The 25,823-nt window shown below is 54.6% G+C and overlaps 1 protein-coding gene across 1 annotated transcript in view; it reads left to right on the top strand.

The window, feature by feature from the left end:
- Positions 1 to 25,823, top strand: part of IQSEC1 (IQ motif and Sec7 domain ArfGEF 1) — a 377,843-nt gene that overhangs the window by 340,557 nt on the left and 11,463 nt on the right. The window contains 9 exon segments of the mRNA XM_038565515.1: positions 10,355 to 10,516; positions 12,798 to 12,920; positions 14,134 to 14,300; positions 19,049 to 19,188; positions 19,649 to 19,678; positions 21,216 to 21,341; positions 22,526 to 22,625; positions 25,032 to 25,120; positions 25,122 to 25,194. Coding sequence (XP_038421443.1) covers positions 10,355 to 10,516; positions 12,798 to 12,920; positions 14,134 to 14,300; positions 19,049 to 19,188; positions 19,649 to 19,678; positions 21,216 to 21,341; positions 22,526 to 22,625; positions 25,032 to 25,120; positions 25,122 to 25,194 — 1,010 coding nt within the window.

The following is a 25,823-nucleotide window of genomic DNA, read 5'->3' as shown; positions in this document are numbered from 1 at the left end:
ATGGAAGTGCTGTGCTGTCTCAGGGATTCAGAGAGGCCTGTCCCAGAGGATGGGTATAGGGAACAGGACATTTACCTGGGAGCAGCGAGGGGACTCTGGGTCACGAGCCTCCTCACTTAGCTAAGAACTAAGAGTCTCAAACACCTCGCATCTGCCCAGGTGCTCTCTCCTGAGACTCCCATCAGCCCATGGTTCATGGCAGGATGGACAGCCTCACCACTGCAGGAGCTGTGGCCAGAGCAGCATGCTAGCAGGAAGGGTCATCTCCTGCTGAGCCCATCCTGAGCTCTGTCCCAAAAGTCTGTTGCCTTCACCTGCTTCTGGGCACAGCCAGCTCCCAGGTCATCTGAGAGCCAGGGCAATGCTCTCCTGGGGCGGGGGCTGAAATGACCCAGGAGCTCCCATAGTGTCCAGGCCTACCTTGTCCCTTTCAGTCTCCAGGGACATCCTGATGTGGGGGTCCCAGCTGTGTCAACGGGGAGGCCAGAAAAAACAGTCCCTGAGCCAACCAGTGTTGGTCCGTGTAGATTCTCTCTAGCTCTGTTTTTAGTTATGTGCACCGTGCCTGCATACGTTCCCATGGAAGATGAAAGCCTTCCAGTTAGGATAACACTCCCCATTTGGCTCTTGTCATTTTGGAACCTCTCCTCCCGGATCTTTATTCTGAGCATGTGTGCACTTTTAGGAACTGCAGACAGCTGTGGTTCTGAGCACGACCCCAGGGCCAGACTGCCCGGGCTCACACCCTGGCCTTTGGTCTGTGCAGTGGGGCTGAGCCCAATAGTGTCCACCCCACAGGGTGTGAGATGTAAGTAAGTGCGTATATGAAGTGCTGGGAGCAGCACCTGGCACCAAATAAGTCCTTCCCAAGTGTTGGCTGCTGGTGCTGGGGCCTGGGGTTATGGACATCATCTTGCTGGGATGTCACCGCCTGGCTTGCTGTTGGAGATCTATCTCCCACATCGCTGTGCACGAGTCACTCCCTCCCGCCTGCTGCTGTGTAGTGGTCGCTGGTGTGGCTATCCATGGTATTGATCTGGCCACTTGCTTCCAAACCTCTTCAGAATTACCACAGATGACAAGGAGTGTGGATCTCTCCTTTACATACACTCCCAAGAGAGTCCATTAGGGAAACTGGCTGAAAGTGGAATCATGAAGGCTTAGGTAGGCACGTTTTTCATGGAAAACTTAGTCTTTAAACGGGGGCTCTACCCATTTCCCCTCCATGCAGCTGGATCTGAGAGGTCTTTCTCCCATGTGCTTGGCCATACTCGGTGTTATCTCCCCATTCCCCATCAAAGAGTAGAAATAGTTGTCTCTTGGTCATTTTAGTTTGTTTCCCAACGTCTAAAATGGAGCGATGGAGCACCTACATGAGTCTTTTTTTTCTTTTTTTTCTTTTTTAAGTAATCTCTCCACCCAACATGGGGCTAGAACTTGTAACCTTTAAATCAGGAGTCACAGGCTTTACTGACTGAGCAAGCTCAGTGCCCTCAGTTCATTTTCTTTACTCATTTTTCTCTTGGGTTATTTGTCATGTTGATTTGCTAGTAGTACTTTGTCTTAGATACCGATCCTTTGTAATTGCAAACATTTTCTTTCTCTTTTTAAAAATTTTTTCGTTCCAGATATAATTCACAATACATACCATAAAATTCACCCTCATGAAGTGTACAATTCAGCAGTTCTCAGATATACATCTTTTAACTTTGTGCTCTTTCACCTAACAAAAGTTTTTTCTAACTTTTGGTGTTTTCTAAATTGGGATAATTGCCATATAACATCAGTTTCAGATGTATAGTGTAATGATCCCATTTTTATGCATATCGCAAAGTAATCACAATAAGTTGTTACCATCCCTCACCACACATAGTTACAAATATTTTTTTCTCTTGTGATGAGAACTTTTAAGGTCTACTGTCTTGGCAACTTTCAAGTATATAATCTGGTACCATTAAGCACAGTCATCATGCCGTTACAGGAAGCTTTTAATTTTAATCAGCTAAATTAATCAGTATTTTCTTGTTTAGTTTCTTTGGCTTTTCATGTTTTGTCTTAAGGGGCTCTGCCCATGGGGCCACCTGGGTGGCTCAGTCAGTTAAGCATCCAACTCTTGATCTCAGCTCAGGCCTTGATCTCAGGGTCATGAGTTCAAGCCCTGCATTGGGCTCCACGCTGGGCATGGAGGCTACTTAAAAACAATAATGATAAATAGTAATGGTAATAATTAAAAGGGGCTCTGCCTCAAATCATAATAATAAAAATTAAAAGAAGTTCTGCCCCGATCACTTAGATAGTTTTAAAATATTTTCTTTAGTATATTTGCATGCTCTTTAGGACTTTAAGCTGAAATTTGTTTTGGAGAACCATACAAGGTGAGGGATCCAACTTTTATCATTCTGTAGAGATTAGCCAGTTATTTCCAGTTTATTCACCAGCCTGTCCTTTCTTCGTTGACTAGAGGTTCCATCTAATTCCTACATGAATTGGATGTTTTCATTCATTCAGCAGATATTTATTGCTGAATAAAACTGCCATGCACCAGGCAGTGTTTAGGGGCCTGGGACAGGTCAGTGAACAGAACGAAGACCCTTGAGAAGCTCCACGTTAACGGTTAGAGGGCCCATTCCTCCATGAGCATCAGACTTGGGGTTTCATGGGTTTTCTTATTAGGGCAAAACTTCTCTTTTGTTCTCTTAAAAAAACCGTCTCAGCTGTTTTTGATGGGTTTTCTTCACATGAATTTTGGAATAAGCTCATTAAGACCCATGAGCAATCCTGGCGGGCTTTTCTCGGCTGTTGCCTTCAGCTCAGAGAATAAGTTAGGGTCACCTGTGCCATTAGGGCGTTGTGGTCCAGCCACAGGTGGTGCCTGAAATTAAAGCTAACTAACACTAATCCCGGTCCTCTGGCATACTAGCCATGGTGCAGGTGCTCGCTGGCCACATGCAGCCTCCATGCCAATAGCACAGATCAAGAACAGTCGGGTCGCCATAGAACATGCTCGTGGATAACGCTGGTCTAGAGTATGGAGGGACAGTCAGCAGCAAGTCTGGCTCCCTGTGGGGTGTGGGGCAGAGCGGTTGTGGCTGGCCCCCAGTGGCAGGAGCCAGTGGACTCTGTGTGAAACCTGCCCCTGCCCGCCAGGGAGGCGCCAGGGCTGTAAGAATGTGTTACAGAGCACCAGGCTTCCTCCCTCCTGGCTCAGCCTTCACCACCTCCCTCCCCAGCCCCCTACCCTTGCCCACATCCTCCGCCCCCCAACACCTGCCTCTTGGGCCCACCCAGCCTCGAAGAGAGGGCTCAGTTCCCAGCCCCTCCCAGTAGTAAGCTTTCCCTGACACAGACCTCAGCCCCCCTCAGAAGGATACATGGAGGATCTGAATGATGCACCCAAAGTGGGCAAGGGAGTCCGTGAGTGGGAAGGAAAAACAAAACAAGAGACCTGAGAACGGAGGCAGGTCGGCAGGGAGGGGCATCCCTGGGGCCACCTGCCATTCACAAGCCCCGGAGGCAGCATGGGGGTCCAGGAGCTAGAGGCAGGAGGGTTTCAGCCCCAGTCCTGCCACACATCAGCTGCAGCGACATGGCGACTCCTTGCACTCTCTGAGCCTCACCGGCTACACCTGGAAGATGGAGACGAGGTTCCTGTCTCCTGGGGCTTGACAAGGATTAGAGGTAGTGGGACCAAGAGCCTTGCCTGGAGCCCACCATCAAGGAGGTGCTTATGGGTGGCAGCTGGGCCTGCTGTGCCCAGAGCAAAGGGGGAAGCGGCTTCCAGGAGCTCAGGCTGTAGGAGGACCCCGCAGGTAGTTTGGTGCAGAGCAGTCAGTGGCTCATGCGCTTAGTGTGTGCTGGGCACTGCCCTATAAGCCTGTCATGCTGTAAATCCTGTCTACCTCCTGGGGGTAGGGACTCTTACCCCCCTGTATGGATGGGTGGGCTGAGGTCCCAAGAGGGTCACCTGTCTGAGGTCACACAGCCAGTGGGTGGGCAGGCTGGAACTAACACCACCCCACCCAGCTTCTGAACACAGCCACTTAAAATCTGGCATGGGACCCGCCACTACACATGCACCCCATCGGCTCACTAGGCTGCAGATGTGAACTGAGACCCCGATGGGGTCTCGTGTACCTGTGTTCCCACAGACGTGCTCAGGGATACAGGCCTTGCTGTGTCAGCCTCCTCTCTTTCATGCCCCTCTCACTCTGGCAAGAGCCCAGGTGACTAGAGCCCAGGCAAGTTTTGTCCCAAGTGGATGTGGCCAGAGCTCCCTCACCTCTGGAAGAATATTCTAATCCCCAGAGCTGCCCTGTGATGAAATGGGTACCTGAGTGATTACCTCGAATCTGAGGAGCATGTAAGTTAGGGCCTCAGCAACCACTTGGCATGATAGTGTGCTAGGACTCTTCCTTGGGCTAGGAGCTGTTCAAAGGGGAGCATCTGAGGTCCCTTCCAGCCCAGGGAAGCACTCCTCCCCTCCACTCAGTGCCCAGCTGCTGGGGCCTGCCAGGTGCCACCCTGCCTGTTCCTTTCTGTAAGCCCACTGCCCACTGGAGCTGCTGCAGGAGGAAGGCGGAGAGCCCTGGTGTGAGCCCTGGTGTGAGCCTGGAGTGCTCTGAGATTTCACCTTCCTGCATTCCTGGGCGGTCAGCTGCTTTCTACCTGAGTGGGAAGCAGGCTCAGAGGCTGCAGAGCTGGGCCAGCCTCTCTCAGTGAGCAGTAGAGCTGGGCTGGTGGTGGTGGTGGTGGTCTCCAGATCTGCTAGCCCCAACTCCATGCTCCTCACGTGTGGCATATTTCTTGTGATTAGTGAAAATGCCAACGACAACAGCCAGCCCATATAAACATATCAGGTCTCAGGCACTGTACGGAATGCTTCATGTGTGTCACCTCACTGAATCCTCACAGTGACCCTGTGACACTTGACTCTAGGGGCCAGGGCTCGGAGAGGTCAGGTGCTAGTTCGAGGCCACAGAGCCAGACATGCTGGCTCCAGGGTTCCGGGGAGCTGTTCACCGTTGCTGGGAGTGCTGACACTTTAAAGATCGGCTCTCTTAGGAGCACTTTGAGTTACTAAGAAGGAGGCTGGGTTCTCATTCCCCTGGACATGAGCTACCCAGCCAGCCTGTGGCCCTCACTGCCCTCAGCCATGGGGGTCCCTAGCCATGTCCTGGGTCTGGGGTGGCTGGTGCTGAGTCTCTCAGGGAAGAAGACAGTGCCAAGGCAGGCCCCGCAGGGCATACAGCCATGATGGAAGGTGATTCCTCCGCCTTCTCTCTGTAGTAAGGGTAAGCCCTGTTCAGCTTGGGCTGCCGGCATCAGGAAGAGCTTTGTAAAAATCAGAGCTACATGAAATACAGTCTGTAGAGGTGGTGAGTTCGCTGGCCCTGGAAGTATGTGAGCAGATGGAAGGTGACCACTTATTTGTAGGATGCTGGGAGCACTTGAGCCTGGATTGCCGAATTGAAGGGGGCTTCCAGGCATGCAGGGGTTGTCCAAGTACCGAAGATGGTGAGTCCCTCCCCCTGTGGTCAGCTGAGACCAGTTACGAGGACGGCTCAGCCTCCTGACCACAGAGGCTCCTCGGGCACCGGAGGTAAGCAGACCCTGTGTCGGTCTCTGTTAACCAGGGCCTTCTCCGTTGCAAGTGACAGGAACCCGGTCAGACTGGTTTAAGCAGAGGCCTTATTGGTCTTGGACCTGAAAAGCCACTGGGTGCCTCCAGGCCCTTCTGCATGGAGTCCTGGCCTGCCGGTGCCGCACCAGAGCAGGAGGTCTGCCAGCTGTCCCAGGCTCATGGTCCAGCCTCGCGGCAGCCCCAGCAGGAACAGAGTCTCCCCTCTCATCCGCCCCCAGTGCTTGCTCCACAGTGCTCATTGTGGTCAGCAGGATTCGGGGCTCCAACTGGCCAGGCTGGGAGTAAGGTCAGCCCATGGGGTCAGAGGGACAGAACGGGTGGCGTAGGAAATCCGGAGGCCAGCTAGATGCGGGGTAGGGAGGTACGGACAGCCGCCCACTTGCATGTCTCTTCGGCTGCTCAGGCAGCTAGAAAGGACAGGAGAAGCCCATGGCTGGCCCTGTAGACCTCTGCTGGGAAAAGCATTCAAGTTTGGGTGATCTGTAAGCATGGTGCCTGCCTTGTAACCGCCACTCTGCAAGCTCGGCGTCAATACTGACTGCTCACAGCCCGGAGACAGGAGACACATGTGAGACATGCCACTGGTGTGGTGTGCGTGTGCTCGCCTGTCACGGCCAAGTCTGATTCAGCAGCTGACGTGGAAGAAAGCCGGGCCCACCTTGCGATGGACAGCAGACCCAAGCCGTGGATTCTTCTGCTCCAGCCTGTCCTGCTGACACCTCTTGAGGACCCTTGAAGGGGGTGGGGGAGCACAGAATACAGGAGCAGGTCAGGTGTGGGTGCCACAGGTGTCCCCCTTGGTACCTGCTGACACTGGGCCCTTAGAGAAGTAAGCTGGTCAGGCTGGATGTTTGGCCGCGGTGATGGTGAGGGCAGAGTGAAATTCTGGGGGGCTTCTTGAAGCAGAAGAGTGGGTTGGAACTACCAGCGTGCTTTCTCTCGCCTGGCAACCCAGAGCCAAGGTATCTGGCCGTTCTGTGCCCTCTTTCAGTCATGAGTCAGATATGGCTTTTGTGTTGATCATTCTCTCTAGCAGGGTCCCTCTTCCTGGCTCCTGGTTCAATGCCACTTCCCCAGGGAGGCCTTCCTTGATCATCCCTCCCGCCCTTTCCAGCCCAAGTCCACACCTTCTCCGGGTCACCATGGCACCACTTTGGTTTTGTTCTGCTTGTTGCTGGGCCTCCTCTTACATCATACACCAACAGTATTTTTGGAGGGCTTAGAGGCATTAACCCATTTAACCTTCACAGTTCCTCTGCTGTGTGCACCGTGGCTGTGTCCATTATATGAACGGGGAAGCTGAGGCACAGAGATATTAAGTATCTTGCCCCAGGTCACCCAGCTAGTAAGAGTCTGGGTTTGAGGGAAGTCTGGTGGGGAGGTGGGGGGCTCCAGTGTGCTGACACAGCACAGGTTAATTTCTGTCATACTGCCATCCGTTACTGGTTAGCCAGGGACTGCTCATCAAGTCTCTCAGGTACAAGACAGCAGGGGCATCCTTTCGATGTGGACTCCCTGGTCCTATGGCAGAGGAAGGTGCCAGAAGGGATCACGCAGTTCCCATAGGAAGTGCCACACATCACTTCTCTCACAGTGCATTGGCCACAGTATACCACATGGCCCCCTAAAGGCCACAAGGAGAGGTGGGCAGCACTGATAACTCATCCCATTGCGTCCCATCACCCTGCAGGTCACCATGTGGGACACTTAGCAGGATATATGGGCACAAGCCCCTTTGGTCAGCATGGAGCTCTGTAAAGGAACAGGTGAATCTAGGACCACTGCTTGGCAGAGCCCCCAGGAGCACACTTGGGGTTTCACTGCATTGTCGAGGTGGCCGGGACCAGCAAGGACCTGACAGGCAGGGAACTCACGTTATCGGTGTCCAGTGCACTGGCTGTGTGCTGCCAGGAGGTCCCTGAAGGCCAGGCCATCCAGACACTTCTTTGACCATTGTGCTCATCCTGACCCTGGAGCTCCCTGCCTGGCCCACACCGCCGACCCCAGCTCCTTACCTGTGCCTCCTGCCACCACACCTTTCCTCTCAGTTGCTCAATGAGCTCCTGGTCACTGGTCAAGGCCCAGTGAGTTCAGATTCCTTTCTCCTGGGACATCGCTGTGAAACTTGCCGGGTGGAACCAGTCCCTCCCACATTTGGTTCAGACTAGGAGCTGGAGCCATCAGGTTCAAACTCGGATCCACCAGCAAATACTATCATCTCTACCCTCAAGCTGTGTTCCAAAACCAGCTGCTGCTCCCCACCTCCTGCCCTTTAGCATGGAATGCTTGTAGGGAAGTCCTAGCTGGGCTCCCGCTTCAGATCTAGCCTTGTTCTTCACAGAGCAGCCAGCGGGAGCTTCTTCAGCCTGGACATCGGGTCCCATCACTGCCCTGATCATTAACACACTGGGGCTTCTCGTCCCACTCAGGGGAAAACCAGATTCCCCCTGTGGCCTGCAGAACTCTGTGGGTTCCAGCCTGCCCACCCTGCTGCCATGCTATCCTGTCCCAGGGCTCCTACTCTCAGCCACCCTGGAGCAGCTTTCTGGCCCTGGATCCTGCAAAACCCTTTGTCACCTCAGGGCCTTTGCATTTACTTTTGCCTCCATCTAGGAAGCTCCCTAATGACTTAGGTCACTGCCCAGTGTCACCTGCTCAGAGAAGGCCCTGAAGGCACCTGCAGGAACCCCTCCCTGTGCCCTCCAGCCATCATTTAGTCCCTTTGTCCTTTAGACCAAGGATTAGAGCCTACCATTGTGGGGTGTTCTTGACCAGCCTCGCTCACTGCTGTCATCCTGAGCAGTACCTAGCAAAAAGTAGGCTCTGGGTACTTAATCTGTGAAGAATCCGCATTCTCATGACCTCTTGTAAGACTCTCCTTCCTGCACTGTGTTCCACTCTCCTGCTGCCTTCTCCTCCCAGGTGGAGGAGCCCATATCCTAGAAGCCTGAGATGCTGTGCAACATTGGTGTATCAACACAGAAGGGGGCAGAGTGGGGAGGTCAGCCAGCCCCACCAGGGAAGCAAGCCAGGCCTGGATCGGGGCCCCATATTTGGGCCTCAAGGGACCAGGGAGGCCCAGGTTGTGGGTGGCTGACGCAGGATGCCTGAGCAGGGAGGTCCAGCCCAGCTCTCCAGTCATTGCCGCACAAGAGCACAGGCCCAGGAGGGTCAGATGGCCTGATTTTCCAAGAGAAGCCAGAAATCCGGATTCTGGATTGAGCTCTCCCAACTTCTACATGTTGACAACTCACTAGAATTCCTTCCGCTAATGTTGTGTAGGCTAAAAAAAAGACGTCTGCAGGTTGGCTGTGGTGACCCCTGACCTAGAAGTTGAAGAGGAGAGTGGGCATGGGCCCTGTGGGGGTTGGCATGGAGCAGGGCAGTGAGGGAGCATGAGCAGCCGAGTGGCTGGAGAGGCTGGGGCAGGAGCAGTTCTTGGGGTGTGTGGCAAGGGTCGGGGAGCAGTGCTCTGTCCCCACATCCATGTCAGGGCCCAGCTGGCCGGCCACCACTCCCTGCCAAACTCCTGAAGGTGATGTTAGGGTGTGTGGTCATCCTGGGGTAAAAATAGTAAGGTCACCTTGCAGCAGGAAGTCTGCTTTTGCTTGCAGGTAGGAATACAGCATGTGCTGGACGCTGCTGTCAGGAGCCCCATACTTTGTGGGGCGGGTGGATCTGCTCTTGCCCCTAGGCTTTCTAGGGAATAGCAGAACACTGATCTCTACATGCTGGGGCAAGTGGTAGGGCCCAGCTCCCAGTTAGTGGGTGACCTCGCTCACCCCCACCCCCTACACCCCTGTGCAGGCCCGGCTGAGGCTCTGGGGTCGTTGGACACCCACGTTCCAAGGGTCACACATACGGCCCCCTCACACCACGCTGTGAGGTCAGCCAAGCCTGTGTTGTACCACATGGATCAGCAGGAGGACAGAGGCCCAGAGGGAGGAAGAGGCCAGAGGGAGGAAGAGGCCAGCCTGGGCCCCCTGCTGGGCCTCTGAGGGGGCCTCCCTCCACCACAGCTCCCTCTCCCCTGGGGCCCCATGGCTCCCAGTGCAGGTGGACTTACTAAGCCCTGCAGGGCCAGCCCAGCCCTTCCTAGAAACCCTGTTTGCCCAGGAAGGATCAATGGAGCACTTTCACTTCCTCTCCTAGAAATTGGAGCTAGTCGTAAGAACCTTCCGTGGTGCTTACTGCATGCAGCATACCAGGCACCTGACTGTCAGGAAGTATAACAAAGGCTTGAGGCTGCTGGCAAGGTTACGTGGCTGTCAGGCTTCTCAACGGCCCAGGTAACAGGAGTGCTGACCCCAGGAGGAGTGTGAGAAGATATGCATATAGGGTGCTTAGACAGTGTGCTCAGAGTCAGCACTCAGCATGTGTTAGAGGCCATTTACTGTTGGGGGGCAGGGGACAGGCCAGGACGTGCAGGGCAAGGTGTTCCCATCTGCCTGGCAGTGACTTCTACAAAGAGGGGCTTTTGGGGCACTGCAGAGCAGTAGGGGGAGCAGGTCCCTGCTCCAGCAACGTGGCCACGCTCCTGTGGATGGCCCAGTCCTAGGCACTATGCCTGGAGCTGGATCTGGGCAGTTCTGGGTTCCCTGTATTACGGGCTCCAGCAGAACAGAGCGGGGTACCCTGAGTACCCAGGGAGGAGGGCAAGCTGGGAGGGGGTGGGGCAGCCAGGGCTGAGCCTGTCTCTCGTCCCACCCCTAGGAAGCCTGAGAAGGGCGTCCAGTACCTCATCGAGCGCGGCTTTGTGCCTGACACTCCAGTGGGGGTGGCCCACTTCTTGCTGCAGCGCAAAGGCCTCAGCAGGCAGATGATCGGCGAGTTCCTGGGCAACCGGCAGAAACAATTCAACCGAGATGTGCTTGAGTGAGTTCTGGGGCTGGGGTTTGGGGACGTGGACCTGCACACAAGCAGTGTCAGGCTCACCCCGCCTGCTGGAACATAGACCAAGTCCTCACTGTCTGCAGAAAACCAGGTTTCCAGCTCCCTGGGAACTGTTGACAGTTTGGAGAAGCCCTGCCTGTACCCCAAATCTCTCCATCCCTTCTTGAGACTGCCCTAAGTAGAAAGGACCCCATGCTTGGATCTTTGAGTTTATAAAGCAGTTGCTGTGTATGGGCCCTGCATTGTCCTCAAATACATGGAGTGAGTGTCACATCTTACTAAGTCCCTTTCACAGATGAGCCAAAGCTGCAGGACAGGACCAAATAGGGTGGCTCAAGACTTGGGGGAAGCATCTCCAGGCCCGTTGTTGAGGATTTTTCTGACCAGGCAGCTACACACTAAGACGTATGCTGGGAGCAGAAATCAGAGTGGGGTAAAGAGCAAACCACTAGTAACAAGAGCAGTGCCTTGCATCCGTCCAGCCCTGCCTCCTGGGATGAATGAAAAAAGCCAAGGGGGTGGGCAGCGGGCCTCCTGGGGCCAGGGGTCTCTGCCATAAGGAAGAGCCTAGCCACGTGTGTGCTCACCACATCTGCTTCCCTGGGAGGAGGCAGGCAGCTGCCTGGGCCTCTTTTACAGGTGAGGAAACCCGGGCTCAGGAATGGGCTGGCCTGGGTGCTCCCCACCCCCACACATGGGGGCTCATATACACACGTATGTACCATTCAGTTACACACCCACCTGCACACACAGGCACAGGCGCAGACACACAGGACACAGGGAGCCGGGGCCTTTGGCAGCAGCTGGCTGTAGCTAGCACCCAGCAGGATGGCTAGCTACACCCACCAGGCACACCCACCGGGTGGCCAGGCACACCCACCCGGACTGCTTTCTCCCTGCTTGCCATTTCTGTTCCAGCCCTCATTGGGAAAAGCCTGCTGCATTGTTAGCATGGTTAGTGCCCCTCTCCGCCTTAGAAACCAGCCTCAGGAAACAGTTCAGGGGAAAGTAGATGAGGTCTTTTATGAATTGGGCCTAAGACCATCTTGGGCCAGCCCCCCACCCCCTGCAGCCATTCCTGCACTTCCCCCCCCACCCCAGATTCCCCACCCTACCCCCCAAACTAACTGCTATAGGAAATCCGTGCTTTGTTCTCCCCTATCAGAAAATAGCAGCCTCAGGAAGTAGCAGTCCTAACCCCACCCCCAACCCCCAGCCCCGACCCTCTACACCAGGCATCCAGCTCAGATGCTAGTCAGCAAAATACCCTGTGTGGCCCCGGCCCTCCCCCACCTGCTCTGCAGCAGCCTCAAAGGATGGTGCCCCCAGGGCCATGAGCACTCAGAGAAGGCCAAGGGCACACTACAGCCTGTTTATGCCGAAGCCCATCACACCCAGCAGAAGGAGGGCCCTGACAGGATTAGGCCCCCCATGGCTGAGGCCTCTGCAACCCCCACCAGGGGTGGCCATGGCTTTGTTACAAATAGATAAAATAGATACACTGGACACCATGGCCCTCTGAGTGGTCCTTGGTGCAGACCCCACCTTCTTTGTTCAAGGGTCAGGATCAGAGAGGACGGAGCATGTTATGCTGGAGGGTAGTGCTAGGACAAGTGGCACCAAACAAAACCCAGTTACCAGCCACTCCTGCGAGCTCCGCTCCCCTTGGCAGATTAGCAGATGAGGCTGGCACAGGTCCTCCAAGGTGCCCCTGGAAGGACACCCGGCAAAACTCAGGCACCTCTCCCCAGACCCATGACGTGGGAAAATGGGCTCAGTGCACAGTCACTGGCTGGCAAGTTAGCGGCCAGCCTCCCCATCCTCCTGGAGAAGATGGGAGTGTGCTCCTGGCATCCCTCACAAATGAGGGATGTCTGAGAAGCCTGAGAAGACTCAGCAGTAACGTCCTGTTGTGTGCTCTGTGTAACGTGCACACTGAGCGCCATCTATTTCTGCTCCGAGGGCCTTTCTCAGGAGCAGCCATATACTCTGGCCCCTCTGTAGATAATTACACAAGCACCAATGTTTTCCTATAGTTTCAGGGGGTCTGTGGATCCCCCAGAAGCACAGGGGTCTTTGGGCTGTAATCTGGAGTGTTGACTGGTTGGAGGAAGCCAGGCAGAGGGCCCTTCTGGATCCCCTGGCTCTGGGCAGCTCACAGCCTGCCCTGCACTGACTGCCTGTATGCTCTGCCCTCGACAGGAAGGGCGGCAGAGGCTGTGCAGGCAGCAGACCCTGATGCAGCCTTGGTGTCTCGTTTCAGCTGCGTGGTGGATGAGATGGATTTCTCCGCCATGGAATTAGATGAAGCTCTCAGGAAGTTCCAGGCACACATCCGGGTCCAAGGGGAGGCTCAGAAGGTGGAGCGGCTCATCGAGGCTTTCAGGTTGGGGTCAGGGCAGGGCATGGGTGGGTGTCGGGAAGAGGATGGTTCCTGGCTCTGAGGCCCATGGCTTGGGGCCCAAACACCCCATTTACCCCTGTCTCCTAAGCAGGGTCAGGTGGCCCTGAACGTGCCTGGGGAATGAGGCAGTAGCCCCTTCTGTGTGCCAGGTGCTGTGCTGGTTATCTCTAGAACCACACTTTTGGACAGTCTGTGTTCCTGCAGGTCCTCGTGAGCATCACTCATTCATGAGTCTGTGTCGTCATTGTCTGCCCGTCTCACATAGTGACTCAGCACAAGCTACACAGCCAGATGGCCTGGCTCTAACACCCACTCCACCACTTCCTAGCTGTGTGACTTTTCCCTGGTTACTTAACCTCTCTGTGCCTCATGTCCTTGCCTATAGAGTGGGGAAAAACAGAAGCCCCTACCTTAGACAGAGTGGAAGGACTGAACCACTTTGAACGTCTGGGTACACTTAGCCCAGCACCTGGTACAGCAGAGAGCCCACAGTCAAGGCCGACTGCCACCCCACACTCATTCATCCCAGGAGTGTGTGCACAGTGTCTGGGTAGGATCCTCTGTGCCCATGCTAGGTGGGGGAGACACGAGTCAGCCACTGACCCAGCCTTCGGGGCCCAGTGCCAGTGGTAGGACAAAGGTGGGGAAGGAGAACACAACAGGAGGATGACTCTGGGGCCCTAGGAGGGGGTTGCTCAGGCAGTTGCAGGAGGGCTTCCTGGAGGTGGCGGCACTAATGGAGAAGACAGGATTGAAGCCCATGTTTTCTGAGCTCCGACGCTACTGCCTTAGTCATGGGCCTGCACAGTTCCTCTTCTCTGGTCTGTGCCCCTCATCCACCCCACTCCCTGAGCCAGGCTCCTTTCATCTCAGGGTCCCTGGTAGCGGGTCCAACACCTACCATCACATCCCTGTTCCAGGCAGGTGAGGAGAGTATAGCCTTAGAGCTGCCTACATCCTACCTGCCCATATCCCAATGGCCAGAATTTAGCCACCTCCTGGGCTGCATCCAGTTCCCAGGGAGATGGAGAAACATGGTCGTCTCCCTCAGCAGCCATCGCCAGCCAGAGTACAGGTTGTTGAGGTATAACCAGTGTAAGGAGGAGCAGGTGTCACCCCCATTTACCAGATGTGCAAACTGAGGCTCCTGCCCAACTGACATGGTCCTGACCCTGCTCCCTCTCCCGGCCTACAGCCAGCGCTACTGCATCTGCAACCCCGGGGTGGTTCGACAGTTCCGGAACCCAGACACCATTTTCATCCTGGCGTTTGCCATCATCCTGCTCAACACAGACATGTACAGCCCCAACGTCAAACCAGAGCGGAAGATGAAGCTGGAGGACTTCGTCAAGAACCTGCGAGGTGAGCTGGCCCAGGCCCTGGGCTCTGGCGTACAGCTGTCCCTCGGACGCTATCTCAGCACGCACCCAGCCAAGCACGGGGCAGAGCCAAGGGGCCAGGCTCTGGCGCACCCAGTCCTTGCCACAGGGGCACGGGGTGAGCCTTGGTTCCATGGACACCGCATCAATTACCCTAAAGGGTGCTGACCGCTGTCACAGGCAGTGACACACACACCTGGATCTCATGGTGCCAGGAACCTCACACGTGGCAGAGGTGACCTTTTCAGCATGTTCTGGAAGGCTATGTGGGGGTTCGATAGATGGAGGTGGGGGGCAGGGGGCCAGGCCCGAGAAAGCTTAGGCCAGCACAGGAGGGCCCGGTACGGTCCACAGAGGCTGGATCGGGGGAGGTGAGGGAGCACAGTCTGGAGCCCAGGCACTGGGCGTCCCTGGCAGGCAGAGCCAGGCCAAGGGGCTGGCACACACCCTCCCTGTCACTGGGTTGCCCCTCCCTACCCTCGATACTCCTCGCGAAGCTGACTTGCCTTCGTATGTATGTGTTTTAGAGAAACTTTATATCACACTATAAACAGGAAGCCCGTATCATTTGCCACACTTAGGCAGTCACTCTAGAACTCAGCGGATGAAAGCACCGGAGCTAGTTCTGGCTGGGCCCCAAGGCTGAGGCGCGTGGCCCGTGTTTGACGGGCGCTAAGGTGGACAGTGAGACAGGAGGCTTCCTGGGGTCATTATGGAGAAAAGGAGTTGAAAAGGGGACAGCTGTCTCCCAGGTGACCTGAAGTCCCTGGGAGGAAGAGGAGGACTGTGTCCCTCTCTTTGGGGGAAGATCAGCTACAGCAGGCTGAGGTCCCCTTAGAAAGGGTGTGGGGTACAGGTATACATATATAAATATATGTAAATATACATGTACACACATATGTGAGGAAGAAGGTGGGGAGGGGCAGAGGAAGAGAGAGAGAGAGAACCTCAGCCAGGCTCTGCGCCCAGCACAGAACCCGAAGTGGGGCCCCATCTCAACAACCCTGAGATCATGACCTGAGCCAAAATCCAGAGCCCAATGCTGAACCCACTGAGCCACTGAGGCGCCCCAAGGGTGTCATATTTTTAAAAAAAGAAAAAACCTGGTTTGAATCAGGTCCACCTTTGTGAACTTGCTGAGCCATTTAAATGTACTCTTCTTGTCCTTTTTACCCCCCCGTAAAAGCCCCTGTTCCGTCATCCCGTCTCCTGGGACAGGATGAGCACCCCCCCCCCAAACCCCTGCCCAGGCTTGAACTGTCTTAGCACGCCCCCTGGCGGTGGGCACCCCTGCACCAAGCCGGCTAATGGGATGCCCACCCAGAGGTGGCTGGGCTGCCCCCGTTTCCCAGCTGGGCTCCAGGACCTGAGCCATCAGGGAAGCCGAGGGGCCAGGGCTTGGTTCAGACCACTCAGACGATGGCCATTCCCTGCACTGAGCACTCATGGTGTGTGGCCCTCTGCTAGATCTGAGGGGCGCTGTGGGCTACAAGGAATTTAGGTCTTAGCTAGAGTTTCTAAGAAGCTAAGGAGTCTGGGAACTTCCTTAATGGAAGTCAGCACCAGAGCACGAGAGCACAACCAGCAGATGCTTTGGTGGGGCAAGGATGTGCACTCCTCTGTCAGCCCTATACTTCTTTCCTTGCAGGGCTGAGCCTGACTCTGGTTTTCCCAGAGTCCTGTGTGGGCCTAGCGTACAGAAAGCAGGCTATGTAGTACATGCTGTTGACGACCCCAGGGGAGTTTAAAGGTCTCTGTGACTTGACTGTGATTTTTTTTCTGCCTGTAAACCTCACCCCCATAATTGGGACCCTTCCTGTATGGGGAGCAACAGGAGGAGCCAGAGTGATTAGCCCAGAGGGAAGAAGGCTCCGGGAAGGATGGGGTTGCTGGGCCAGGTCCTGCCAGTCAGCTACCCTCATATCCCCGCGGTCTGCAGGGCATTCTCATCCCACTTCTCAGGGGAGCGAGCTGCTGGTTCCATCTCCCAAGCCTGGGCCATTCCCACCAAATCCCATCTTTTCCAACCAGGAACCGGGGAGCGTTCTGTTCCATCTTCCTTGTGTCTGGAAAGGTAACCAAGGCAGAGAGGGAGGGGATTCGCCCAAGATCACACAGCAAGTGCATGTCAGAGGGGGCAGGACTCTGGTCTCCCAAAGCCCACCTGGTGCTCTGCCCTGGGAAGACATCCAGCTTGTTCTTTGTAGAGGAAACCTTCCCCCCAACACACACTGGACACATTTTCTCTGGAATTGTTCACTTTGGTTCTCCTGGTAGGTCCAGCACCAGGAGTATCTCTGGGGGTTGGAAGGCAGGTGGGAGGGGAATTGCTCACCAGCACGAAAGTCAGATGACCAATGCTTTTATTTTATTGACAATCTGTTTTTAAATTCTTTATTTTTTAAAGATTTTATTTATTCATTCATGAGTGACACAGAAAGAGAGAGAGAGAGGCAGAGAGAGAAGCAGGCTCCATGCAGGAAGCCTAATGTGGGACTCGATCCTGGGACTCCAGGACCATGCCCTGGGCCAAAGGCAGGCGCTAAATCGCTGAGCCACCCAGGGATCCCCTGTTTTTAAATTCTTTAGATTGATTTTTGAATGGGTATTATCCTCACATAGTTTAAAAAAAAAAAAGTAATACACCCAAGCAATCAGATTCCGTGGTATTTACCCAAAGGAGTTGAAAACGTATGTCCACACAAAAACCTGCACATGGATATTTTATAGCAGCTTTTTTCATAGTTGCCAAAACTTGGAAGCAACCAAGGTGTCCTTCGGTAGATGAATGGATACATAAACTGTCTCATCCAGACAACGGAATATTATTCAGTGTTAAAAAGAAATGAGCTACCAAGCCGTGAGAAGACTGAAGGAAACTTAAATGCATATTACTCAGTAAAAGAAGCCAGATTGAAGAGACCACATGCTGTATGATTCCAACTATATGACATTCCAGAAAAGGCAAAACTATGGAGATATCAAAGATCAGTAGTTGCGGGGGTGGTAGGGTTGGTGGAGGGATGAGTTAGGTAGAGCCCAGAGGGGTTTTGGGGCAGTGACTCCATCTGACTCCACCATGGTGGACATGTGCCATTAATCATTTATTATCGAATATACAACACCAAGAGTGAATCCAGTGTCAGCTATGGACTTTGAGTGAATGGCATGTCAGTGTAGTTTTTTACTGATTATAACAAGTCTTGGTGCAGGAGGTTAGTGGGGGTGGAGGGGCAGGTGTCATGGGGAAATCTCTGTACTTTTCCCTCAATTTTGCTGTGAACTTAACTGCTCTAAGCAACAGCTGTAGAAAATAGTCTGTTTAAAAAAAAAAAAAGTAGTCAAGGTGTGTAGCAGAGGCCTCCCATCCGTCCCCGTGTGCCCAGGCTGTTCAGTCCCTGGCACCTCCCACAGCTCCTCTGCTCACACAAGTACAAACGTGCATGACTGCTTTTACTCCCTGTTTTGCACCTCGCTTTTCTCATTTAACAAATCTAAGAGAGGGCAGCCCCAGTGGCACAGCAGTTTAGCGCTGCCTGCAGCCCAGGATGTGATCCTGGAGTCCTGGGATCGAGTCCCGTGTCGGGCTCCCTGCATGGAGCCTGCTTCTCCCCCTGCCTGTGTCTCTGCCTCTCTCTCTGTGTATCTCTCATGAAAAAATAAAATCTTTATTAAAAAAAAAAATCCAAGAGAAAGTTCTCGTGTCAGTTCCCTGTGGCCTTGCTCATTTTCTGGGCAGGTGTGTAGTATTCCATTGCACTCCTATGGGGCAATGGGTTAACCAGTCCCCTACTGACGGGTAAATGGGTGAGTTCCAGCCTTCCGCTATTTGGAAACCATGCTGCAATGAGTCACCTCATTTGCATACCATGTCCCGTGGGACAAATTCCCCCAAATGCAGTCCGTGGCCCAGAGGGGATTTGAGTTTATAATTGTGCCAGGCGGTGGCAAGTGGCCCAGTGCAAGGGCTGAACCATGTCCGTGTCCCACCAGCAGTGTGTGAGAGGCCCCTTCCCACAGCCTTGCCAGTTCCCAAACCCCAGGATTTTTCCCTGCCTGCAGTCTGAGGGCTGTGGTGGGTTTGCATTTCTCTCATGAGTAGGACTGGGTTTTCCTCAGCAGTTTTTTCAAGGCATAGCAGAAAGGATACGTGCCTGCTGTCAGAGCAGCCTGAGTTCAAGGCTGGGCTTCTGGGCCCCTGGCTTCCACGCATGTGATGTGGGCCAACGGCTGGCAGCACTGCTCAGGTGCGTCGAATTCTTACTTTCTGGGATACACCAGGGCTGCTCTGGCTTCCTCACAAGATCTCTGGGAAGTCACCTCTGCTCTTGGTGGCCTGCTTCAGAGAGGACCTCCAGCTAGGAGACTTGGTCACAGAGCTAGTAAGGGGCGAAGCAAGAACTCAGCCAAGGTCTTTTAGCAAGCTGATGTTTATAAAGCCCTCGGAGCACGGCCAGAAGGAGGTACAGCCCCCTGCATGCTAGTCTGGGTGGCTGTGCTAGCCTGGTCCCCTTGGAAGGATTCTGAGACATTTTGTAATCAACTGAAGACTTTCCATGGCTGTGGGTCCAGAAGTCTTTGGTTCCACCGAGGACTGGGGAAAGGCATCAATACTCTGACTGGGCTTAGAAACTGGCAAATGGGGGGCGAGCCTGGGGCCCAAAGCTGAGTGGTGCCACAGCCACCCAGATCCTGGGCCACCCTGACACCTAGCTGCTGTCCCCTGCCCAGGTGTGGACGATGGCGAGGACATCCCCCGGGAGATGCTGATTGGCATCTACGAGCGCATTCGCAAGCGGGAGCTGAAGACCAATGAGGACCACGTGTCCCAGGTGCAGAAGGTGGAGAAGCTCATTGTGGGGAAGAAGCCGGTATGTGGTGCCCCCGCATCCTTGGCTCCCTCACTCCCACCCGCCCCTGCTCCATGTAACACCAGGCCTACTTCAGTGGCTTCAGCTCCGGGCAGTGGCCCTGATGCCATTTGGAACTCAGCTCCTTAGGGGTGGGGGGGTTACTTTAGGTTTCAGGTGGCTCCAGCTATTTGGGATAACAATTATTGGCTCTGGATTGTATTTTAAGAGAGCCTGAGGCTCTTAAGAAACCAATGGCCAGAGTCATGCAGGGTTTCCCTGGTGGACCACCTTCATTGTGCCCTGAGGGCTCTGGCCGCCAGAAGGTCTCCCCAGCTATGTGTGTGGTGTGTCTGGACAGAGGATATGGAACATGCCCCAGGGCAAGTGCTCACCTACTTGGATATCATCCCATTAGCTCTCTCCAGGCCCAGGCAGTTTTTGGATTAATATCTTTTTTTGTTTAATGTTTCCTGCATAGATCGGATCCCTGCACCATGGGCTGGGCTGTGTGAGTATCCTTCTGCTTTTACATTCTGGCTGATATCCACCCCACCCCACCCCCGGAGCAGGGTGAGGGACGGGGGCGGGGCGGGGGGTCCTTTGTTCACATCTCTGCATCCCCTAGCTCCCAGATCCACCGTCCTAACTGTTTGAATTAATTTCTGGAGCGATGGGAAATTTGATTTTCATAATTATCCCAGCCTCAGATCTCTGCAGGCCCAGAGACGGCGGCCACATGGGGAGGGTTGTGCTGTCAGGCCAGAGCAGTCTTCTCTCTCATCTGAATCCAGCTGAACGCTGAGGCCAACGCTTGTCCTCAGACCCCAAGGCCCCGTGCCTGAAACAGACCATCCCTCCCACCTCGCCCATGCTCTGCCCACCCCCGTCCCCCGACACTTCACTGCCATGGCCTCGAGCAAGTTTTCCTGCTCACCCCAGGAGTGCCTGGACCCAGGGCTAGCCTGCCAGTCACCTGGCATGTTCATGTGTCTGTCTTTACCTCTCCCCAGGCAGCCGTGTGCTGTGAGAGTCAGCGTCACAAACCTGTCTGCTCCCCTCTCTTCCCATCTTTCCCTAAGGAGAGACCGCTGGATACCACTGTGACATCCTCACCCACCTCTCTGGCCCCACCTCCCACCGTCCTCTCCCCTTCACGCTTTTGCTCTGAACAGTGCCTTTCCCCGAGCATACTAGCCTGGGCCCAGTGCTCCCTCCCCTCTTGTCTTCCTGATGTGCTAAGCCAGGGCATCCCTCCACCAGGACACCTGTTGTAGAGTAAACCCTCCCTGCCATCACACGACCCGGCACATCCTGGCCCTTTACTAACTTGCTGTCTCTTGTGTGATCCTGGGTGCTCTCACAGCCACAGCTGGGCCTCCCTAATGGCTTGTCACCACAAGCCCTTAGACACCATACAGGTTGCACCTGGCCTTGAGAGTGGCTTGGGCTTCGGCAGGGTTGGGGCTCACATGAACCCATGCCTCCCATGGGTTCGGGGTCTCAGACGGGGTTTTTCAGACATCAGAACCATTGAGATTCTCTAGGAACAGCCCGGAATCCGCTCCTAGCTCTGCACCTTCCCACTTGTGTGGCTGAGACATGCTCAACTCAACCACTCTGTGCCTCAATTTCCTCGTCTAGAGTAGACACATTCTTGGAGAAACCTTTGCAGAGACTACCAGGCTAACATCTGTGACGGACACTTGGTGGGGACCCAGAGATCATGAATTTCTCAGTGAGGGTGGAGGAGCTCCCATATGAGTGTGATACTCTGAGAAGTCTGGACCTGTCTGCAGGAAAGGAAAGGAAGCATCATAAGAAGCAGGGGCATGTTCCACGGCCTGTCAGGAGAGCTCCTGAACAAGAGTGGGGGAAGATTGCTGAGTCCAAACATGTCTGCTCTGCTGTGCACAGTTGGCAGGAGAGGGTGTTTTCAAATGCCAGGCCCACAGGCTGGGGGTTGAGTCTGCAGGCTGGACTCGCGTGCGACCCAGGCTCTAGCAGAGGGGCAGGGGGCTGACGGCAGTGCTTCCCACCCCACACAGGTGCTCTCTCTGCCCCACCGGAGACTGGTCTGCTACTGCCGGCTCTTCGAGGTTCCAGACCCAAATAAGCCCCAGAAACTTGGACTGCACCAGCGAGAAATCTTCCTCTTTAACGACCTGCTGGTGGTATGTGGTTCCCCACAGCGTGCCGTGGCTGGGAGCGTGGCTCAGGGCAGCCTTGACCTGCAGCTCTGCTCCCCGTGGGTCGTGTCTGCCTGCACTCGGGGAGAGGCACATGCGTGGGTGGGGTGCAGGCGATGGGGGTGGAGTGAGCCCTGTGGTCTTTGGGTTAGAGGAGGGAGAGTCAAACTCACAGTGCTGCCAATGGAAATAGGGCTTCAATGGCTTATGTAAAAGTCCAGAAGGGGATCTGGGCCTTCAGCCCCGACTCTTTCTAGAGGCTTAAACTGAGTCAGCAGGACTCCTTATGAGGCTGTCTCTAGGCTGTGTGGGCCCCCTTCTCTTGGCAGCCTCTGTCCAAGAAGGGAATGTCAGCCTTGGCAGCTGCAGGCTGACTCCTGCCCCCCTCCCTTGCATCCCCGGCCTCCAGTGGGATTCTCCTCATAGGAGTCTGAGCACAGGTCTCACTGCTTCCCAGGGCTGTGCCTAAGCCACTCAGGGGGTCCAGGCAGGTGCGGTGCTGTCTCATTGGCTAAACATGGGTCACCACTCACTTCACAAGACTTCTGAAGATGGCAGACAGGCAGTTCCCCAAAGGGAAACTGAGGAAATCTTGCCCAGAAAAAGGTGGCATGGATACCTAGCAACTCGGGCTAACGGTGCCCCTGCAGACAGCAGGGAGAACCTATTCTGTGGGTGTCTGTCCCCCACGCCACACGTGTCTTGCTAGAGGTCTTTGTCCCTCATCCCTACCTGCTTGAGGACTAGCTGCTCCTCTCTGATTACTGAAGTTGGAATCTGGACCTATGGTTTTCTTTGTTAAGAGTCCCTGACCTCAAGCAAGTTACTTCAAACTCCTGAGCCTCTGTTTCCTCCTCCAGAACTAATCTTTCTGGCAGTTCCAGGGCTTGGGTGGGTCCTGTGCTTGTCACGTCTTTGCTAGTTTGAGGCTTCACTGCCAGCCAGGATAACACCTAGGACTTGTAGAAACAGAAGTCAGCATCCATGTCAGGATATGCATGGGCATGCAGCCCTTTCCAGCTGCCCCAGAGGCCTCCTGACCTGCATCCCCGGCCTCTGGATTGCTGAAAGTGTTCTGACACTGGGCCCATTTAGAACCCAGAACTCCCAGAGCTGCCCCTGGGCAGTGCAGACAATGTGACTCAGCCTCTGTCTCTGGCTACCCCCAGGTTACCAAGATCTTCCAGAAAAAGAAGAACTCCGTGACATACAGCTTCCGACAGTCCTTCTCCCTGTACGGCATGCAGGTCCTGCTCTTTGAGAACCAGTGTAAGTCTGTGCTGGGGGCCTGCCACGGCCTGGCCACGAGCATGTGCACTGGAGCACTCGTCCACACATGGCCGTGTGCCAGGTGACAGGAGCCAGTGTGGCAGCTCTCACCTTGTAGTCAGGAAGCGCTGCACTCCCCAGTGACCTCCCCTTCTGCCTGGTTCCCTTAGGACATCATCCCGGGGTGGCTCTCCCTCACATGCTCTTATTCCCAGCCTATCAGTTGAGAGCAGCAATAACTGGGGAGAATTTAATAACATGTACATGATGTACATAATGGTTATCACATTTACTTTTTCTGCTCCCTCTTACAGGTGGTAAGATTTCTTAATTTAGGGCAGAATGAATTTATGTCAATAAAATGTTGCCAGGAAAGTGTTGAGTAAATGTTGTAGGTGAAAAAAGAAAAATGTTGTAGGTGATATGCACACCTAAGCAAGCAAACAGGTGAAGGTTATGCCTTTGGGGCTGCAGAGGACACGATCTCAGCCCTGGGTGGAGAGCCTGGGCTCAGATGCTGCTCTGGCTCCTAATAGCTGTGTGACGTGGCTATGTAGTGTCTCCAGGCTGCACTCTCTTTGTCTTGAAGTTGGGATGATGGCAGTGCCCACCTTGTAGACTTGGGTGAGTCCGTGCACATGAAGTGCTTAGAACAGCTCCTGAAATAGGAAGCACTCAGCCAAGATTTATTCTGAGGTGCTGTTGGAAAGTTCCTTTGGGTATGAGTGGGCCAGGGAGCCTGGGGATGTCGGGGGTGGGGAGCTGACACCCCCCCGACTTTTTCTTTTGACCGGATTCTTCTCCAAAACCTTTCCCCTTTCCTCTCTCTCTCTCTCCCTGTCACATCCGTGTTGGAGGCCCCTGCGTTGCAGGCTGAGCCAGGCTCCTGAGATGGGGATAGGGATTGGGTCCTGCTGCCCTGTGGTTCTGAACTGCTCTGGGGAAGGCCTGCCCCAGTGGAGTGTCATGGTGTCTCCCACAGTGGGGAAGCCCTTGTCCTCTCCCACAGGTACCATCTGATCAGCTTTCCATCGACAGATTGAGCAAGTAGCAGGGACCTGTGGCTGGGCCATCCCAAACCATGGGTCCTGAAGGCTTGGGGCTCCTTGCCACGAGGAGCCCAGGATGCCAACCCCATCGTCTCCCCGTCTCCTGCTGCTCTGTCTGCTACCCCTCAGGCCAGAAAGTTTCCACCAGGTGGCCCTAGGGAGGGTGGTGGCACCCCACATCATCCTGACCAGTAGGTCCCCTCTGGAAGAGGCTGTGGTAGTGATGCTCACAGCAGTGGACCCCACCAGGCTGAATCCTCAGGCACAAGCTGTGCCATCATCATTTTTAGATTTCCAGGGCTTAGCCCTCAGTCCTGGACACAAGGGGCTGGCAAGAGCCCCAGAACTGACACTGACATTTCTGTGGGACCTGCCCTCATACCAGGGATCTCAAAGTGGTAGCTGTGGGCCAGTCCCAGCTCAGTTATGTTATATTCATTCCATTTATAGATTTGTTTTAACTCATCAAGCTGATACTTAAATCTTCCTATCAAAATTTTAATTATTTATAACTTATCTTAAAAACTGAGGTTTGGCATTGCCAGGCCCACATTCCCATGTGGTGGTCTCGGACTGCACGCCCCTCTCCCCACTCACTTGGTTGCTTGGTCTCATGTGGTTTGCTTCCTGCATTTAAGGAACATGTTCAAGCTTCCAAGTATTTGAGTTCCCAGCCTTGACTGAGGTCTGAGCCAAAGTGGGATTGGTGTCTGAGCCAAGAACCTGCAAACCACCAGTGGCTGATGCTTAATTCCCACTGAGGAGAGAGGTACTCCAGGGGACCAAAGCCACAGAGACCCTATAAGCTTAGAAGTGACACCAGGCAGGTCTGTGCAGAATGACGCTGCCCTCAGCATAGAGTGCATTGGGCACGGTGCGCCCCTGACATGTCCAAGGGAACTGAGGGTCTGGAGGCCATTTGGCAGAGAGCAGAGCTCAGTATACCTTCGGAATTGTCCAAGATGACCAGATAAAACTCCCCACCCAGCACAGCACACCATTTCCGACTCCTCCTGGACTCCACCCCTGGCTACTCTCCAACCTTCAGGCAGTGACCAAGGACCTTGAATGGAACGATCCAGGCTCCATGACCTCCAGGTCAAGGAAAAATGGGGTCCTTGGCCTCCACTCAGATCAGCCACATCTGTCTCCGACTTATAGGCAGGACAACACAGACCCAAGTTGGGAGATGAGGATTTCCCAGCAGTTCCGTGGTCTGCTCTGAGGATGCTTTGCCTTCCTGGCTAGACACGTCTGCTAAGAGCCTGGTTCCCAGACTTCTTAATATTTTCTTGACCAGAAGAGAGATTGCAGAGATCACACAGGGACCCATGGATTCTTCTCTTCTCCTTCGCAGACTACCCCAATGGCATCCGGCTCACATCTGCTGTCCCCGGAGCCGACATCAAAGTGTTAATAAACTTTAATGCTCCCAATCCTCAAGATCCGAAAGAAGTTCACCGATGACCTGCGGGAATCCATTGCGGAAGTGCAGGAGATGGAGAAGCACAGGATAGAGTGTAAGTGGCAGGCCCTGTGTACCAGAAGAGCCAGCAGCCCCAGCCTCTGTGGGTCCAGAGAGATGAGGTGCCCTGGCCTTGCCTGTCCTTCCCACAACCCTGTGACAGGACAGCCCACCTGCCTGAGCCAGAGGAGGTGGCCTCCCTGTGAGAGCCAGGGCTTCCAGCAGCCCAGGCCCATCCTGCTATGGGACCACATGGCATACCCTGCAAAGGCCCTGGTTTCTCAGCTGTCCCAGATAGAAGAGTTCCCAGGTTCTGGAGCTGAGCTCTTTGCGTTTGGGTGTGGTTATTATTTGTTTGTGTTCCATATCAGGGCCCAACTGACTGAGAAGGTCACAGCCGAGCTCTTCCCCTGGGTTCCATCCAAGCTGGTTATAATCCTTTCCTCTCCTGGTTCCAGGCCTCGCTTCCTGGAGACAGTGGCTATGCCCACCTCTGGCCCCCATCCAGGGCAAGGCCAGGTTACCCCTTGCTCATCTCAGACACAGACCAGTCTCCCTTGTCAGCCCTCGAGCCTACAAAGCGACGGTGTTTCCTGCAGACCCAAGGCCCGCGCCTCTCCAGCCTCCCTTCCAGGGTTTCCTCCTGACTCCCTTTTGTGAAAGACAGCATTGATACCCCCTCTT

The sequence above is a fragment of the Canis lupus genome, chromosome 20, assembly GCF_011100685.1.
Source record: "Canis lupus familiaris isolate Mischka breed German Shepherd chromosome 20, alternate assembly UU_Cfam_GSD_1.0, whole genome shotgun sequence".
Lineage (NCBI taxonomy): Eukaryota > Metazoa > Chordata > Mammalia > Carnivora > Canidae > Canis > Canis lupus.
This window is presented reverse-complemented; position numbering and strand designations above follow the sequence as displayed.